This window comes from Elephas maximus, chromosome 19, assembly GCF_024166365.1.
Source record: "Elephas maximus indicus isolate mEleMax1 chromosome 19, mEleMax1 primary haplotype, whole genome shotgun sequence".
Taxonomy (NCBI): domain Eukaryota; kingdom Metazoa; phylum Chordata; class Mammalia; order Proboscidea; family Elephantidae; genus Elephas; species Elephas maximus.
Window position 1 is genome coordinate 58,504,911 of NC_064837.1, and position 16,909 is coordinate 58,521,819.

A 16,909-nucleotide genomic window follows, 5' to 3' on the forward strand; every position below is an offset into this window, starting at 1 on the left:
ACTCGGGCTGTTACTGTTTATTTCCCCTAATGGCCTAGCGTTTTCTTTTGGGGTGCCATCTGCTATTCTCCCTAAGGTCTTGGGACATTACAAGGACACCGGGATGAAGCTAAATCAATTTCCCTGTATCTGTTGGAAGTAGAAAAGGGGAGCAATTAAACAGCCAATAAGAGGCTTGCATTTGTGATAAGGGTCATTTATCATTCTGATAGTCAAAATGCTTTCAAATCAACATTAGGGAAACCAATGTTATTGGCAGTAATTACTCGGAAATCTTGCTAGAGTGATTTTAGGGCATTATGAAGCAAATGAGGCCATCATTCCCTAAGCGAGCAATACTTCCCAGGCCTCAATATTTTCATCAAGCAAATATCTCAATAACAGTGATTTGGTTGAAAGAGACCTTTCGTTTTCTGTAAACTCCACAGCGGGCAACCAGCAATTACAGACAATTCCACTTGCCTTCTCTTAGTGGTTTCTTGAGGCTCAATAGCCTTGGCCAGCATTTCCTTATAGATCGGAGATTTCAAGTAGCGAGCATAAGAATCCTAGCGGGAACAAAAGAAAAAAACAGTAATTACGAGAGGGAAAGTGTCAAATCAAAGGAATATGCTCGCTGTTTTCAAGCTTTCCCCCCGGGACAGTACGATGGCAATGTTAAGAGAAAATGGCTCCTTGTGTGAAAGGCATTTATATCAGATAGCATCTACAGCAGCAGTTCTCAAGTGCAGCCTCTGGGCCAGGAGCATTCATTTCACCTGGGAGCTTCTTGGAAATGCACATTCCTGGAGCCTACTGCAGACCTGCTGAATCCAAAACTCTAGGGATAGAACCCCTGGGTGGCACAGACAGTGAAAGGCTCAGCTGCTAACAGAAAGGTTGGTGGTTCGAGTCCACCCAGAGGCACCTCTGAAGAAAGGGCTGGCTGTAATGCAGACTCAAATATACCAACAATCACGAAGACGGCACAGCATTGACAACGTTTCGTTCTGTTGTACACAGGGTTGGCACGAGTCAGGGTCGTGCAATGGCAACTAACGACAACAACCAAACCAAAAACCCATTGCTGTAAAGTTGATTCCGACTTGTAGCAACACTATAGGACAGGGTAGAACTGCCCCCACAGGGCTTCCAAGGCTGTAACCTTGATGGAAGCAGACTGCCACATCTTTTTCCATGCAGCAGCTGCTGGGTTCGAACTGCCAGCCTTATAGTTAGCAGCTGAGCACTTAACCACTGCACCACCAGTCATTATTACTACTGGCATTATTACTGCGGAGAGAGAGAATGCAGGCAACGTCCCCAAGTGGTCTTCCCCAGCCAGGGAGCCACGGGGTGGTGGAAGAGACAGTTCACGACTTTATGTCCCGACACAGATGAAGGGATGGCCAGATGTTGCTTCTCTCTATTCTAAATCTAAAGAGGTTCCCAGGCCTCTGGAAATGGAAGGGCTTCCTGGTACACACATATCCTCAGCACAGACCCAACTTACCTTCTTCATGAGCATGTAGATGTGGGTTTGTGCAGCATCCAGCACATAGCGATGGGGATGCCTCAGCCCCTTGACCGTGATGTCCATGGTCTTGCCGTCTATGTTTATCCATCGCCTTGCCCCTGGGGCCAGGAATAGCCTGGGGTGGGAGGAAAATCTTAGCAAAGGTATCTAAACCCAAGTCCGTTAATGAAAAGTTGTCAACTGCTCAGAAGGGAGGAGCTGACCTGACCCAGGTTATCCAAGGTGGGGGTCCCTTTTTAGGAGACACTAAAGATTTTGCCAGCGGTTAACATGCTTGGCTACTAACCAAAAGGCTCAAGGTTCACGTCTACCCAGAGGTGCCTGAGAAGAAAGGCCTGGCGACCTACTTCTGAAAAACCAGCATTGAAAATCCTGTGGAGCACAGTTCTGCTCTGACACACCTGGGGTGGCCATGAGTTCAAGTTGACCCAACAGCAACTGATGTGGTGAAAAATGTTTAACAAGTTGTCAGATACATTTCCCTAAAAGCAAGAGAACCGCCATGCTACTACTGGGAATGTAAATATTTAACTTTAAGGCTCCCAACTTCTAGAAGAGAGAGCAAAAGGAAAGTGGGGTAAGCCCAGTACGGGTATGTGCTAGCCATTAGGATGAAGAACCCCGCCTCCAGCCTGACAGCTTCAGACTTCTTACTCACCAGAGGCGTTCTGGGGTCTCAGCTCCCCTTTGGGCCCAGTCTAAGTGTGTTCAGCGACAAATCTGAAATACTGACTTGGGGGCATCCCATAATCGCAACACCTGGAAGTTTGGGCATACAGGCCAATTCCCCAGCTAAACCCAGTATCGACCTCCCTCCCTGAGTCCTTGGCGCTCCTGGCATTTCAGGCACTCAGGGCTCTACCAGTACTTTCAATATGGACCCACTAGAGGTTAGAAACAGTCACATGGGTACTTTCCCACCCTCCAGAGGAAAAGGTGAAAATTTTTGGAATTCAAAGGAAGATTCACGTCACTGGGAGCCAGGGAGGAAGCTGATGTAGACGTGATGGCGCCATGTCCCTTGCAGCAGACTTGGAAGTAGGAGCTGTGCGCGTGTCTCTGTGTACGAGGCAGTCGGGCACCAGTTACTGTAGGCAAGGGCGTCATGAGCGCTTCCTGGGCCCACAGAGTCCCCCCACCCCGTTTCTCTTGGTGTGCAGAGTCCCTCCCTGGGTGAGAAGGTGGTCAGTTTTGCACAAGGGTATGGGAGGCTCTAAGTGTGAGAGCAAGTGAGGGCCCAAGCTAGTCCTTCAAAACTGTGAGCTCCTGTCAGCAAACTGGAATGGTCCAGCCTGGATCCGTTAAAGGAAGGACACCAAAAGTCCAAAAGAACATCACATGTCTCACCAGGTGTTCTTCAGAGGAACTCCCAAACCCTGCAGAACAGTGGTAAGGTGTGTAGTGACCAGTGCTGCAAAAGCTCAGGCAGCCACCCGGGTGTGGCACCCCCCTTTCCATCTCCAACCTCAAACCAAACCCGGGGAGGCTGAAGGGGAGGCTTCTCCAACCATCTGGCTAATCCTCACTTGTAAATCTCCTCTGCCTTCTCCTTGACCTTGGACTGATCTCCGTACTTCAGGTCCTCACAGGCTTCCCAGAATCCCAGATTCTCCCCTGCATAGGGAGGAGGAGTCCACGCAGACAAAAGCCAGACAGGAAACAAGTGGGGAGAAGAAAAGAAGAAAGAAAAGAGTCAGCTAGGGTAGGTTCAGCTCCCTGGCCTGGAGAAAGTTGTTTCTTCTGCAAAATAATCCAGCACACATGTGAGATTAGACAAGATACTCCTGGAGGGAAGGAGCCACGGTATTTTCTGGAAAGCTCCCTGTATTTCATACTAGAGAAGTCTGGACAATTGTGTTTGTAACTCTATAGAGGCTCTTCCTCTTCACCATGAACTTCAGGGTGTTCACATGACTGAGATCCCTAGTGTAAGTAAACAGCCAGCCAATTGTACATCAAGTGCAACGCAGACCCTCTTGCCCATAGCAAAAGTCAGTTACTTGCTTAGGGTTAAAATTAAAGTGCACCCAAAAGCCTGTGCACAAACGTTCATAGCAGCATCATTCATAATGGTCAAAACAACCCAAATGTCCACCAACGGAAGAATGGATAAACAAATGTGATATATCCACACAATGGAATATTATTCAGCCATAAAAAGGAATAAAGTACTGATACCTGCTATAACATGGATGAACACTGAGAGTATTATGCTAAGTGAAAGAAGACAAAGGCTACATAGTCCATGATTCCATTTATATGAAATGTTCAGAACAGGCAAATCTATACAGACAGAAGGTAGATGGGTGGATGCCTAGGGCTGAGGGTCAGGGGTAGGGTGGAGAGTGACTTCTGATGGTTACAAGGTTCTTTTGGGGGTGACGAAAACGTTCTGCTATTACAAGTGGTGATGGTTGTGCAAGTTTGTGACTATACTAAAAAGCCACTGAGTTGTATACTTTATAAGGGTGAATTTTATAATATGTGAATTATATCTTATATATTAAAATAATTTTTTTAATGTTTTAAATTATATTGGTAAACTGGTGATTTATCTGTCCTGTTCATACCCAAGGCTTCAGGAGCCTGATGAAGAAGTTGACATTAACAGGGTTTCAATAATCCAGGGAAATCTTCTTGTTGAATTCTCACCATTATTAAAGAACGTCTAGGTGGGATAATGAGTCCTTGGGTGGTGCAAACAATTAACACACTCAGCTGCTAATCAAAAGGTTGGAGGTTCCAGTCCACCCAGAGGCACCTCAGAAGAAAGGCCTGGTGATTTATTTCTGGAAAACCAACCACTGAAAACTCTAGGGAGCACAGTTCTACTCTAACACAAGTGGGGTCGCCATGAGTGGGAGTCAACTTGTCCGCAACTGGTTTTCAACTGGGGTGGCTGAGATAGGGTGTAATTTGCCACTAGGCCACTAGATGGACCCCCATCCACTTGTTTGCCAGTTGTTTCTGGCCCATCCCTGTTCCATCCATCTTTTCTGGGTTTTATTATATCATGGCAATTAGGCTTGATCAAGGAGAAGGATTTTCAACAATCCACAACATAACGTAATATTCTACAACCAGCAGTCAAACCGGCTAATGACATGTCAAGTAGAATTAGTTTCAGGAGCAACCCCACAGACAACTGGGTCTTGGCTAGTAAGCAGCCTAAGTACCAAAAACAGAAAAAAAAAAAGCCTAACCCATTGCCGTGGAGTCAATTCCAACTCATAGGGACCCTACAGGACAGAGTAGAGCTGCCCCATACAGTTTCCAAGGACCGCCTGGTAGAATCAAACTGCCAACCTTTTGGTTAGCCGCTGGAGTTCACCACTATGCCACAGATGTGATGCCCCCCCAGGGCTGGGGACTCAATGGGGAACTGAATGAATCCCATGAAGGTAACTATTTCAACGAAGGTGGTGAAGCCAATTGAATCCGCAGCCTGATGAACTTGGTTCTTATCTGGCCTCTTGGTTTTCCGAGACGGTACTCAGTGCTGTGTAATTAAGAAGTCACAAGTACCCACCATAATGAGGTATGCAGAGGCGGGATACAAATGTGGCCCTACTCATTCGTTACAATTCTCACATTCCTGAGGCCCTGAGGAAGTCAGGGTCAAAAGTAAAAGAACATACAAAACCGTGTGCGCAAATGTTCATAGCGGCATCATTCACAACAGCCAAAAAGTCAAAACAACCAAACGTCCACCAACTGATGAATGAATAAACTGTGGTATATCCATACAGATGGGGTCGCCAGGAGTCTGTATCGACTCTGAAGGCAACTGATTTGGTCTGGTTTTTTTATACATACAATGGGCTAAGGCAGTGGTTCTCAATCGTGGCTGTGCATCGGAATTACCTCTGGAATTTTCAAAACATTAGTGCTCCAACCCCAAGTCAATTAAATAAGGACCTCAGGGGATGGGATGGAAACCCTGGTGGCGTAGTGGTTAAGAGCTTGGCTGCTAACCAAAAGGTCAGCTGTTCAAATCCACCAGGTGCTCCTTGGAAGCCCTATGGGGTAGTTCTATTCTGTCTTATAGGGTTTTATGAGTCGCAACTGACTCTACAGCGATAGGTTTTTTTTGGGGGGGGATAGGATGCAGGCAAACATGTGTGTTAAAAGATCCCCAGGTCAATGAAGGTGCAGCCAGAAAACCACTGAGCTGAAGGAAATCAGGCTGTGAGACAAAACGGGAAAGCTTGCCTTTGCCCTGCCCTTCCTTTTAGGTTTTCCTGAGGAGCTGCCCTTGGCGGCAAGGGGAGTGCAGGGGCTGGGTGTGCTCCTGGGCTGGTGGTCTGAGGATCAAGTTGATCAAGTAGGGGTGGCACAGAGGAGATAAAAAAAATAATTAAAAAAACCAAACCCATGCTGTCAAGTTGACTCCAACTCATAGTGCCCCATAGGACAGAGTAGAACTGCCCCCTAGGGTTTCCAAGGAAAGCCTGGTGGATTCGAACTCTGACCTGTTGGTTAGCAGCCATAGCTCTTAACGGCTAGGCAACCAGGGTTTCCACAGAGCAGGTGGAGCCTTGGAAATGTGAATAACGCCCACGGGGACTTTGAGCAGACTCCATTTTTCCCCAGACCGTGGGGCCTCTTTGAACCCACGGAAAGCACGAGCCCTGGACTCAGCTATGATTCTGAAAGTGGAAAAAGGGAGCTCCTGTTAAAGAGCACAAGCAAAGCCACAGGAACATCTGTGGAGAAATCCCCAAAACCCTATGCCAGATAGAAAAAAGCATTACTTATTAAAAAAAAAAAAAAAAAAAAACCCACCGCTGAATTCTTTCTTGAGAAAGTACTGGAAGCTTTGTCGGCCCTTGGGGTCTCGGATTAATTCGTTGAAGTTGAAGGCCCATCGCTCCACTCGCATCTTGGTTGGAATTTCCACCCTGCAAGGAGGGCGGGCGATTTGTAAATCAAACAGACAGTGCAGACACAAGGGCTGGGCCAGGTGGCCACTGGGTGGGGCGAGGGGCTTTAGCCCCCCTACTCTCCATCAGTCCTATGGTCCAGGGCTCAATCCAACCCTCCCAATCACTGCATAAACCTACAAGCCAAGTCTTCACTTGATAGGAAAATGCAGCCTCAAACAAGTGCCCTGGCCTCACCTCAACAAAGTTGCCATCCCAAAGGTGAGGATGCCTACAGTGCGTGGGGGGGGTGTCAAACTCAGCCCCTCCTTGGCTTCTGTACCATCAGAGCAGCACCACTGGCAATGACAACCATTCAAAATTCATAAACAGAGCAAAGGAGTGAGCGGTATAATTAACACGGCAGGTTTCCATCCCTGCTCTCCAGGAACTTATTTCTACTCTAATTAGATAGCAAATAGGCAAAGCTGTAAAGATGATTTTTTTCTTTTCAAAAATAATGTGTTGTTAATGCAGACCCCAAACTCTCACAAAAAGACCATACTTAATGGTCTGACTGAGACTAGAGGAATCCCAGTGGTCATGGTCCCCAAACCTTCTGTTGGCCCAGGACAGGAACCATTCCCAAAGACAACTCATCAGACATGGAAGGGACTGGACAGTGGGCAGAAGAGAGATGCTGATGAAGACTGAGCTATCTGTATCAGGTGGACACTTGAGACTGTGTTGGCATCTCCTGTCTGGAGGGAGGATGGGAGGATAGAGAGTTGGAAGCTGGCAAAATTGTCACGAAAGGAGAGACTGGAAGGGCTGACTCATTAGGGGGAGAGCAAGTGGGAGTATGGAGTAAGGTGTACATAAACTTATATGTGACAGTCTGACTTGATTTGTAAACGTTTACTTGAAGCTCAATAAAAGTTAAAAAAAATAATAATAATATGTTGTTAAACACAGAGTTAACATTTGACCCAGAAATGCCACTGCTAAGTATACACCCCCCAAAAAAGAAAATATATGTCCACACAAAAACCTGTACACAAATGTTCATGGCAGAACTATTCACAACAGCCAAAGGTAGAAGCAACCCAAATGTCAATCAGCTGATGAATGGATACACAAAATGTGATCTACATCCATACAATGGAATATTAGTCCACCCTAGAAAGGAATGAAGTATTGACACATGCTACGACCTGGATGAGCCTTGAAAACACGATGCTAATGTAAAACTACTTCATTTATGCTAAGTGAAAAAATCTGGTCACAAAAGACCACATATTGTGTGACTGCATTTATATTAAATGTCCAGAATAGGCAAATATATAGAAACAGAAAGTAGATTAGTGGTTGCCTAGGGCCGGGGGGCATACAGGTGTGATGGTTAAAGGATACAGTGTTTCTTTTTTGGGCGAAGGAAAAGTTCTAGAATTAGACAGTGGTGATGGTTGCACAAGACGCCTTGGTGGTGCAGGGGTTACGTGCTCAGCTGCTAACCAAAAGGTCGGCGGGCTGAACCTACCAGCTGCTCCACAGGAGAAAGCTATGGCGGTCTGTTTCCATGAAGATTACAACCTTGGAAACCGTCTGGGGCAGTTCTACTCTGTCCGATAGGGTTGCTAGGAGTCAGAATAGACTACAGCAACAGGTTTGGTTTGGGTTTGGATGGTAGCACAACCTTGTAAATACACTAAAAACCACTGAATTGTAAACTTTAAATGGGTGGGTTGTATGGCACGTAAATTATATCTCAATAAAGCAGTTAAAAACAATGTATTGAATACATACAATTTGGCATTTAAGTCCCAGAACTGGGTGTCATCTGTTATCCAAGGATTGCTGGGGAGGCAGCCTGACATGAAGGCATCGTTGGAAGAGAACTGCTCACTGTACTTGACAATCCTGAAAAGTAAATGGAAGATGATGTCCTACAAGTTCAACACCCAAGAGACTAAATCAATAGGTTGATTGACCAACTTGTTCTTTTCCTTTATCAATTTAGTTGCATAGTTATTACTGTCTTTTTAGAAACACCCTCTACTATTCCTTTGGTTTGGCAGGTATTTGACAAGATCTACCCTTGTTCTAAGGAGGCTTGGTGGCTCAATGGTTAAAATCGAAAACCAAAAAGGTCAGCGATTTGAACCCACCACCCGCTCCATGGGAGAAAGATGTGGCAGTCTGCTTCTGTGAAGATTTACAGCTTTGGAAACCCTGTGGGCAGTTCTACTCGGTCCTAGAGAGTTGCTATGAGTCAGAATTGACCTGAGGGCAAGGGGTTTGGTTTTTGGGTGGTCCTTGTTCTACTTGTGAAACTAAACCTTGTCTCCCAACCCAGTCCCTTTGCAATTTCTCTGAACCTATTTCATTAAAAGATGGCTTTTTTACATTTCACCATGAGTTTTTAAAATCCAAAGCCATGTCTCCCAAATAATGTCCTGTTTGGATCAAGGTAGCCTAGAAGTTCAATATATCAAACATAGATTTCCAATTTATCCTAAATGGCATTTAAATAAAAGATTAACAATGGACATTTAACAATACACCGAGCCAGTAAACATAACTCGTATATCCCTAATAAATCAGAATGGTTAATGACAGGAACAAAGTCTATCTTGGATCCACGTATGTTCCAATCTATGGACTTTCAACTCTTCCCGCCTTCCCTATCCACGTAAAAGGAAACTCCAAGAAAGCTGACAGAATTTGTTTAGAGCCTCACCTACCCCTGATTTTGTCTAATAAAAGATGAGATCTGAAGGTTTATTCTGAGGGAAGGTCTAGAAATTAAGTACACACAACACTGGTTTTGCCTTTAAGATCGTAAACCAGTCCGTGACTTGTCAAGTTTGCCTTAAAGCAAAAGTTCTCCTCTTGACTATTGCTCAAACCTCACATTTTCTGATCAGGGACATACCCTCCAAGGGACACTGAAGACTTCACCGTGGACCTCAACAAGGCCTGTTGGTAATACATGATCTGGAAGAGACACAGTTGTTAGAAGATGTCCAACTACCCCACCCTGAGTGTCCCTGACACTGATATTTACATACGAACTCCAAAATTAGAGGCCATTTCTCCATCACAACACTCCACCCCATCCTCTCAAGCCAGCCACCTTAGTACCAACAGGGCTCAGGTCCACTGTAGACAGGTGACAGCAAACTCCAAATTAGTGGCCTCCTTAACCCATCGCGTGATGGTCTGGGAAAGACACCAGCTGAAAACAAACGTTCTAATGAACTTTAAGGAGTCCCTGGGTGGTCAGTGGTTAACATGCTTGGCTGCTAACCCAAAGATTGGAGGTTTGAATCTACCTGGAGGCACCTTGGAAGAAAGGCCTAGCAATCTATTTCTGAAAAAATCAGCCATTGAAAACCTCATGGAGCACAGGTCTACTCTGACACACAGGTGGTTGGAATCGGCTGGACAACAACTGGCAAACAATGACCATTAAACCAAGACATGGGGGCAAATGTTTGGCTTTTCCCTCACATGCCTGGGGCTGATGGAAGAAGAGAGTGGGCCCTAGCAGTGGTGACATACTCAGTCTTCCTGGCTCCCCAGCTTCTGCAGGAGCAAGCCATCCCCCTCCTCCGCCACCTTCTTCCCTGGTCAGATACCCACTGACATATCCCACCTCTACTGTGCACGCTCACCAGGGTTCTATCTTAACCCCCAGACTCAAGATGTGCCAAAACAGGCCATGTGCCACCCTGGATAGATTCTGCAAGGCCCTGTAGTTGTAGGAGGTGGTTATGGGACACGCCATAGCAATCATGCCCACGTCCCCCTCTGTCCATCCTGCTGATCTGTGTCTTGTTGGGGTACTTCCCGACGGTGCTTCCTGTCCTGGGTCTCAGCATTAGCCCCACTTAGATCTTACAGAGATGGTTTGTCATCCTGTGCTGTCCATCAGTTTGGAAAAGATTGTTTGAACATTTCACATGGTTTCCATTTCATTCCAGAGTATAGAGCATCCAGCCAAAGTCTATGTAATTTGTTAGCAGATTTAGAATCAAACTTGGCTGGTATTTGGGAAACTAATTACCTCTTTTTTGACAGCAGTGATTGTTTGTTTCTGTAAAACAAAAAAACAAAAACCATTAAACAGTTTTCATTGAATCACTACAGATCAAATATCTGTTTGAAAAACAAAAATCATTCCCTATGAGAAAACTGTCCATCTTTTCCTACTTAAAAGGCAAGATTTCCCTTCACTGCCACCAGCTCCACCCGATCCTGCCCAACCAATGGAAAATGATATCAACTCAGAGATTTGGTGACGGAAACCACACTAATTATCTGTTTCCATTTTCACCCAGCATAAGGCACTGAGTTAACAGACACGGAGCCCTGGCAGCACAGAGGTTAAGAGCTCAGCTTCTAACCAAAAGGTTGGCAGTTCAAATCCACCAGCTGCTCCTTGGAAACCCCATGGGGCAGTTCTACTCCATCCTATAGGGTCGCTATGAGTCAGCATCGACTCGATGGCAATGGGTTTAGCAGATACACATTTCAGGCAGGAAAGAATCCTGGGTTCAGAGTGGATTTGTATTCAAGCCCATAACTTCATACTGTTCTCCTAAAGGCCAAGATGAATTAAAAACTAAGTTTGGGGTTGGTTCCACTTGAACCTAGTGTCTACAGAACTATCTTAAATGGAATGAGAGATGACAACAGGGAAACTAGTGTGAAGCTTGAGTGTCTGCTTCTTCTCTCACAGGGGAGAGCTATGAATGAACAAATGAATGGTGAGGCTCATTCCTCAGATATTTATGACAACTTGACTAATACCACAAGTTGAAAGAAAAAGTTACATTGCCAAAAATAAAGCACGTGATTAGAAAACTCAAGACCAGCGTCAGCTTCCAGCTGAGTCCCAGGGCTGAGTTGCAATGTGGAAGGTCAAGTTAATGCTGGGGATGAGCTGCAGGGCGTTCCCTCTCTGATCCCTTGGGGTTATGCCAGAGAAAGGATAGCTCCAAGAGGGACTCTGAGTTTAGGCTCTTAGAAGCTCCTAGCAGATCTGTCTCCTAAAATGCATAGATCTTCAATCCAAGAGGGACACACTTTCTTGGCATCACTTTTCTGCCCTATGCATCTCTTTGAGGTCGGGCACAGTGGTGATTCCAGTCTCAGTTTTCTTATGTTTTCTTGTGTCCAGGTGCTACTTGGTGTTGACTCTTATACTCCAAACTGAGCATCTTAATTCCTGAGGGCTAATATCCATGCAAGGAGTCCCTGGTGGAACAATGATTAACATGTTTGGCTGCTAACCAAAACGCTGGTTACCCAGAGGTAACTCAAGAGAAAGGCCTGGGGATCTACTTCCGAAAAATCAGCCATTGAAAACTCTATGGAGCACAGTTCTTCTCTGACACCCATGGGGTCACCACGAGTCAGAATCAACTTGACTGCAGTTGGTTGGTCTGGTTAGTTAGAATAGTCAAGCTGCTTAATGTGACCAAGTGTTTACTTAGAATAGAGTCAGAAGCCTGAGGTGAACACTACTTCCCTTAGCCAGTTAGAAAAACAAGCACTGGCCCATGTCCACTGAGAAAACATAAAGGAGAGACAAATCTGAAATGTCACACAGTCACCTCACCTAATCCATGCATGAGCTCATTTTGCTTCATTGGATTGCTTTTATGTAATTGCTTTGCACAGGAAATCTTTTTCTGAAGGGTCCGGGCTGGAGCCAGTAGGGGGAGTTATCTCAGAAAGGTAAAGCTCAGATAGGCCTCCCTGTTTTGGACAGCCATACACCCTGACTTCCTCTGCAGCACTTATCACAACTATAATTATATATTTATTTGTGTGACTTTGTATAACATATGTGTCACCTACTAGGTATCTTTTAGGGCAAGGAAACTGTCTATCTTGTTGGCTTCCGTATTTCCTAGCACAGCACCTCGTACAGAGTAGATGCTCAATAAATATCGAATACTTGATGACTGTGCATGGAAGCCTAAAAAATGGGGATGTTTTCTAAGATTAATAGGACTTTTTTCCACTTAAAGAATTGAAAACACTACCCAAATGAGTTAAATATTTTGGCAACCACGTGGATTATTTCTTTGTGTTCTCTCCCAACATAAGGCACTGCTTTAGCAGACACGTGTCAGGTAGAAAAGGATCCTGGGGCCAGAGTGGATTTGCATTCGAATCTAATATAATTAGATCCTTCTGCTAGAGTCGCGCTGGAGTAGGTTATTCAGAGCAGCATCTACTGGTCTGTGCCCTCTGCTCAAAGTAGAAGCTGGATTTTTGCTTAATAATAACTGCGTAGAACCCACCCAGGAGCTGTTTGGGAGAAAGGCCTGGCCATCTGCTCCCATAAAGATTATAGCCTAGAAAACCCTATGGGGTAGTTCTACTGTGTCACATGGGGTCCCTATGCGTTCAAATCAACTTGATGGCACCCAACAACAACAACTAGCAGGAGTCCATGGATAGCACACTAACCGGAAGACCACCGGTGCCTCAGAAGAAAGGCCTTGCAAACTACTTCCGAAAGGTCACAGCCCTGAAAACCCTATGGAACAGTTCTACTCTGCACACACAGGGTTGCCATGAGTCAAAATCGACTAGACTGCAACTAACAACAACAGCAGCGAAGACCAAGCAATTTACACCTCTTTCAATGGGTTTCCAAGGCTGTAAATCTCTAAGGAAGCAGACTGCCACATCTTTCTCCCGCAAGCTGCTGGTGGTTTCAAACCACCGACCTCTCAGTTAGCAGTCGATTGCTTTTACCACTGCGTCACCAGGACTCCTCGTTTCCACCCTTAGGAGGAAGGTCTTATTACTGTGATTTTCCTCTGAAGAAACCGAGGTTCTGAGAGGTTATGGAAACTTTCCCAACATCTCCTGGTCAGGAATTGGCTGAGTCAGGATTCAGATTCAGCTCTGCCTGATTCCAGTGCCCTTGCACTTGAACCAAATGAGCAGGTCTCTTTCTTTGCAAACTTGAGGACTGATCCATCAGAAACATAAAATAGATGAGCCTATTCACTCTGTCCTGCCTAGCCTGTCGTTTTTACCACTTCCTTCCTTGGCCTGAAGCTCAGAATGCTGCAGGATGGAATGACTCTGTCGAATCATTTAAAGTCCAAACAAACGGAGGGGGAGCGCCCCATCACAAGATGCAATGCAAACATGGGACACACTCTAATTCAAACACTCATGACGGTGAAGATGGGAATCATACCGGGGACGTGATCAGCAGCCAACATCATCAACACCCTCCATCAAAGTGCCCAGGACCCAAGATCAAACTTCTTGTGGGCCCCTGCTCTGTGCCTTGCATCTGTGCAGCTCCTGATTGGACAAACTCTGTCGAAGTGGGTGGGACTTCTCCATCTGTCCTGGTGCTCGCTGGGCTCCAGGGGGCGCTGCACTGGGAACTCACCACCACACACGTTTTTACTCTGCCTCTCCGGGTGTTCCTTTGCTTGGCCTGAAACGTTTGCTTCTGGGGCCATTATCTCCATCTTCCAGGATTTTGTTGTTTTTTTGTGTTTGTTTTTGATTCACTTCTTTTTTTTTTTTAAACTTAATTTGACTTTATTACCTTTTTAAGGCCTTGCATCTGCTGTGCTTTGCTTTTTATTTTCTGATGCCTGGAATGAGCAGCTATCTTCTGGGCATCGGTCTCTAAAGAGCTCGTTCCAATTACAGGATTCACTTGAGACGGCATCTTCCCTACCCTTACCTCGGATTGTCCATATGAATTTTAGTTCTTATTACTAGTTTTTTAAAAAGATGTCCCTGGGACCAGCTTCCTCTAGGTTGACATCCTGGATATCTTTGTTCTTCTAGGAGTACATGTGTTTTGGAGTGGTGTGGGGAGAAGGTTCTGGGCTTTTCGGAGACAATTTGATCTCCGAGGGGGAGGGTTGTTTAGGAAAGCATGGGCTTTGAGATCAGACCAAGGTCAAAATCCTGGTTCCATCGCTTATTGGTTATGTGACCTTGAACAAGTAATTGAGCATATCGGGGCCTGTTTCCACACTTGTAAAAGGATAGAAAAAGGGATTAAATGAGCTAATAGACATAAGGTGACTGGTATATAGCAAAGATTCAATATACAGTGGCTATTACTTACGGTTAATGTACTGCTGCTGAGAACGTCCGTAGTATGATTTTGACCCTAATTTCCAGACTCAATACAGGACACCCATGGAATATTTAAGACACACTTAAAATTATTCATTATTTATCTAAAATTCAAATTTAATTGGACATCCTGTATTTTTATTTCCTAAATCCAGCAAGCCTACTATTAATATTATTATTACTCGATCGAAGGTCACACCAAGCATTATTTTAAAGTAAAATTATTTTAAAATACATATATATATTTTTATAGGTGTACATAGATTAAAAAAAAATTTTTTTTTCATAGATATACACCTATAAATACACACACACCCTTCTACGGCCATTCAAAGAAAACCACCTCAGGATACAATAAACAGCTTCGCCCTGGAATTCACGTGTACGTCGCCTCCTTTCTCCACACTTGGCCCTCCTGGGGTGAAGCCCATTTCTTGATTCCTCCTCAGAGTGGCACACTTTGCTACCAAAGGAAGAGCTGCCTAAGGACCCTTGGATGCTCTGAATTCTTGGAATTCTCACAGCTTATTATTTTCCCTTGCAGAGTTGCCCAAATAGGGACACATCGAGAGCTTGTTGACACAGCTCTGTGGCTGTCCTGCTGGCTCCGGAACCTGGACTGAGCTGGCTGCAGGCAGACGTTGAGGCAGGGCAGGAAAGGTCAGGGACGATTGCAGGGTCATGCCCCTGAGAGGCCCTGGGGCCGCCGCCAGACAGACAGACAGGAGAACAGGAGCCCATGGCAGGGATAAAGCAAGGACTCTAGGGCCAGGTACCCAGGCAGGAATCTGCGAATTAACAGAGGTAGAAGATGTGGGCAAGCATCAGAATGAAACCCCAAGGTGGGACAACCAAGAGGAGTCAGCGACACAGGCACTGAGGGCAGAGAGAGGGACAAAAGTCAGAAACCAGGAAATCCAGAAACTCAAGTGGTTGACGCAAAGCGGACGGGTGAGAGGTACCTGTCCACGGAACCAGAGCCCTGAGATTATGATCACCTGAAGCAAGTATCTGGCCTGGCCCGTACTTCTTCCAGACCAGGTGGAAGCAGGAGGGCTACGTAATTTGCAGGGCCCAGTGCAAAATGAAGGAGTCTCGGTGGCATAACGGTTAAACAGTCGGCTGCCAACCAAACAGTTGGCAGTTGGAACCCATGTAGCAGCTCCACAAGAAAAAGAACTGGCGACCTGCTTCAGTAGATTACACCCTGGAAAACCCTATGGGGCAATTGGACTCTGTCACACAGGGTTGATATGAGTCAACGACAGCATTGCAAAATGAAAATGTAAGTCTTGTTCAAAAGAGTATTAAGAATTTTAAGATGGTGAGAACAGAACGTTAAACCAAGCATGGAGCTCTTCTGAGCGTAGGGCCCTGGGGACCGCTCAGGTCACATGCTGTGAAAGCTGCCTCGGGTGGAGGACCTAGGGGCTTGGCGGGTGGAGAGGAGAGGGGTAATGGTGTATCACGGAAGAGCAGGAGCTATAGAACTGAAAAGTCCTGGGTTTGATTCCTGGTGGGCTACCCTGGGCAACTGCTAAATTGCTCTGTTTTGGTTTTGTCAATTGAAAAATGGAAATACTGCCAGTCTTACCAAGCGGCTACAATGACTTAATGAAATCCAGCAAAATTTCTGAAAGTCAGGCAGTGGACATTAGCAAACATCAGGCAGGACACAGAGTGGGCTCGCAGACCCATCAGCTGAGGTTCCAGCCCCGGCTTTACCGCTTTCGAGCTGTGTGCCTTGGACGAGTTACCTCTTCTCTTGGCCTGTTTCCTCAACCATAAAACAACGCTGTTTACTTCCTCAGGTTGTTGTGGATCTTAACTGAGCTGTTGCTAGGCAAGCTTCCGGCAAACGTCAGACATTAGAGTCGTCCCTGCCCCCAGCCAGCTCCTTTCAAGCAGGAGACCACAAGAAGAAGCCAGCTAGCCCCCTACTGGTGGGAGTCTATGGGGGGCTTTTGCTCATTGAGGGGCCCTGGTCAGGGGGTGCAAGTGGATAACACACTCAGCTGCCAAAGGCTGGAGGTGCAGGTCCAACCAGAGGTGCCTCAGAAGAAAGGCCTGGCAATCTACTTTGAAAAAATCAACCACTGAAACCCTACAGAGCACAGTTTCATTCTGACATAGGTGGGGTCGCCATGGGTCAGAGTCACCGCAATGGCAATGGGTTGGTTTAGTTTTGCTCACGGAGGGCTCCAGGCTGAGCGCTCTGCAGAACATGGTATTTAATTTGGTGGAGCAATAGTGCAGTCTTTTACCCACAAACCAGTGTGCAGGCCAGTCTGAACTGTGCTGTTCCCAGCGGCTATTTATTGGACTAGCAGAGAGGTTGAGATTGGTGTGTATCTTCCTTCCCCGGTCTCCAACCAAGGTAGAAAAATGAGAA

The 16,909-nt window shown here is 45.9% G+C and overlaps 1 protein-coding gene across 4 annotated transcripts in view; it reads right to left on the bottom strand.

Moving 5' to 3' along the window:
* RGS9 (regulator of G protein signaling 9) overlaps positions 1 to 16,909 on the bottom strand; it is a 68,888-nt gene that overhangs the window by 13,795 nt on the left and 38,184 nt on the right. For all 4 annotated transcript variants that reach the window (XR_007514010.1, XR_007514009.1, XM_049859735.1 and 1 more), the window contains 7 exons: positions 10,448 to 10,477; positions 9,314 to 9,375; positions 8,185 to 8,298; positions 6,302 to 6,417; positions 3,043 to 3,130; positions 1,493 to 1,631; positions 463 to 548 (listed from right to left, as the gene is read on the bottom strand). Coding sequence is in view for 2 of the 4 variants with exons in the window: in XM_049859735.1 (XP_049715692.1) it covers positions 463 to 548; positions 1,493 to 1,631; positions 3,043 to 3,130; positions 6,302 to 6,417; positions 8,185 to 8,298; positions 9,314 to 9,375; positions 10,448 to 10,477 (635 nt within the window). In the remaining 2 variants the exon portion in view is untranslated. The remainder of the gene's footprint in view (positions 1 to 462; positions 549 to 1,492; positions 1,632 to 3,042; positions 3,131 to 6,301; positions 6,418 to 8,184; positions 8,299 to 9,313; positions 9,376 to 10,447; positions 10,478 to 16,909) is intronic.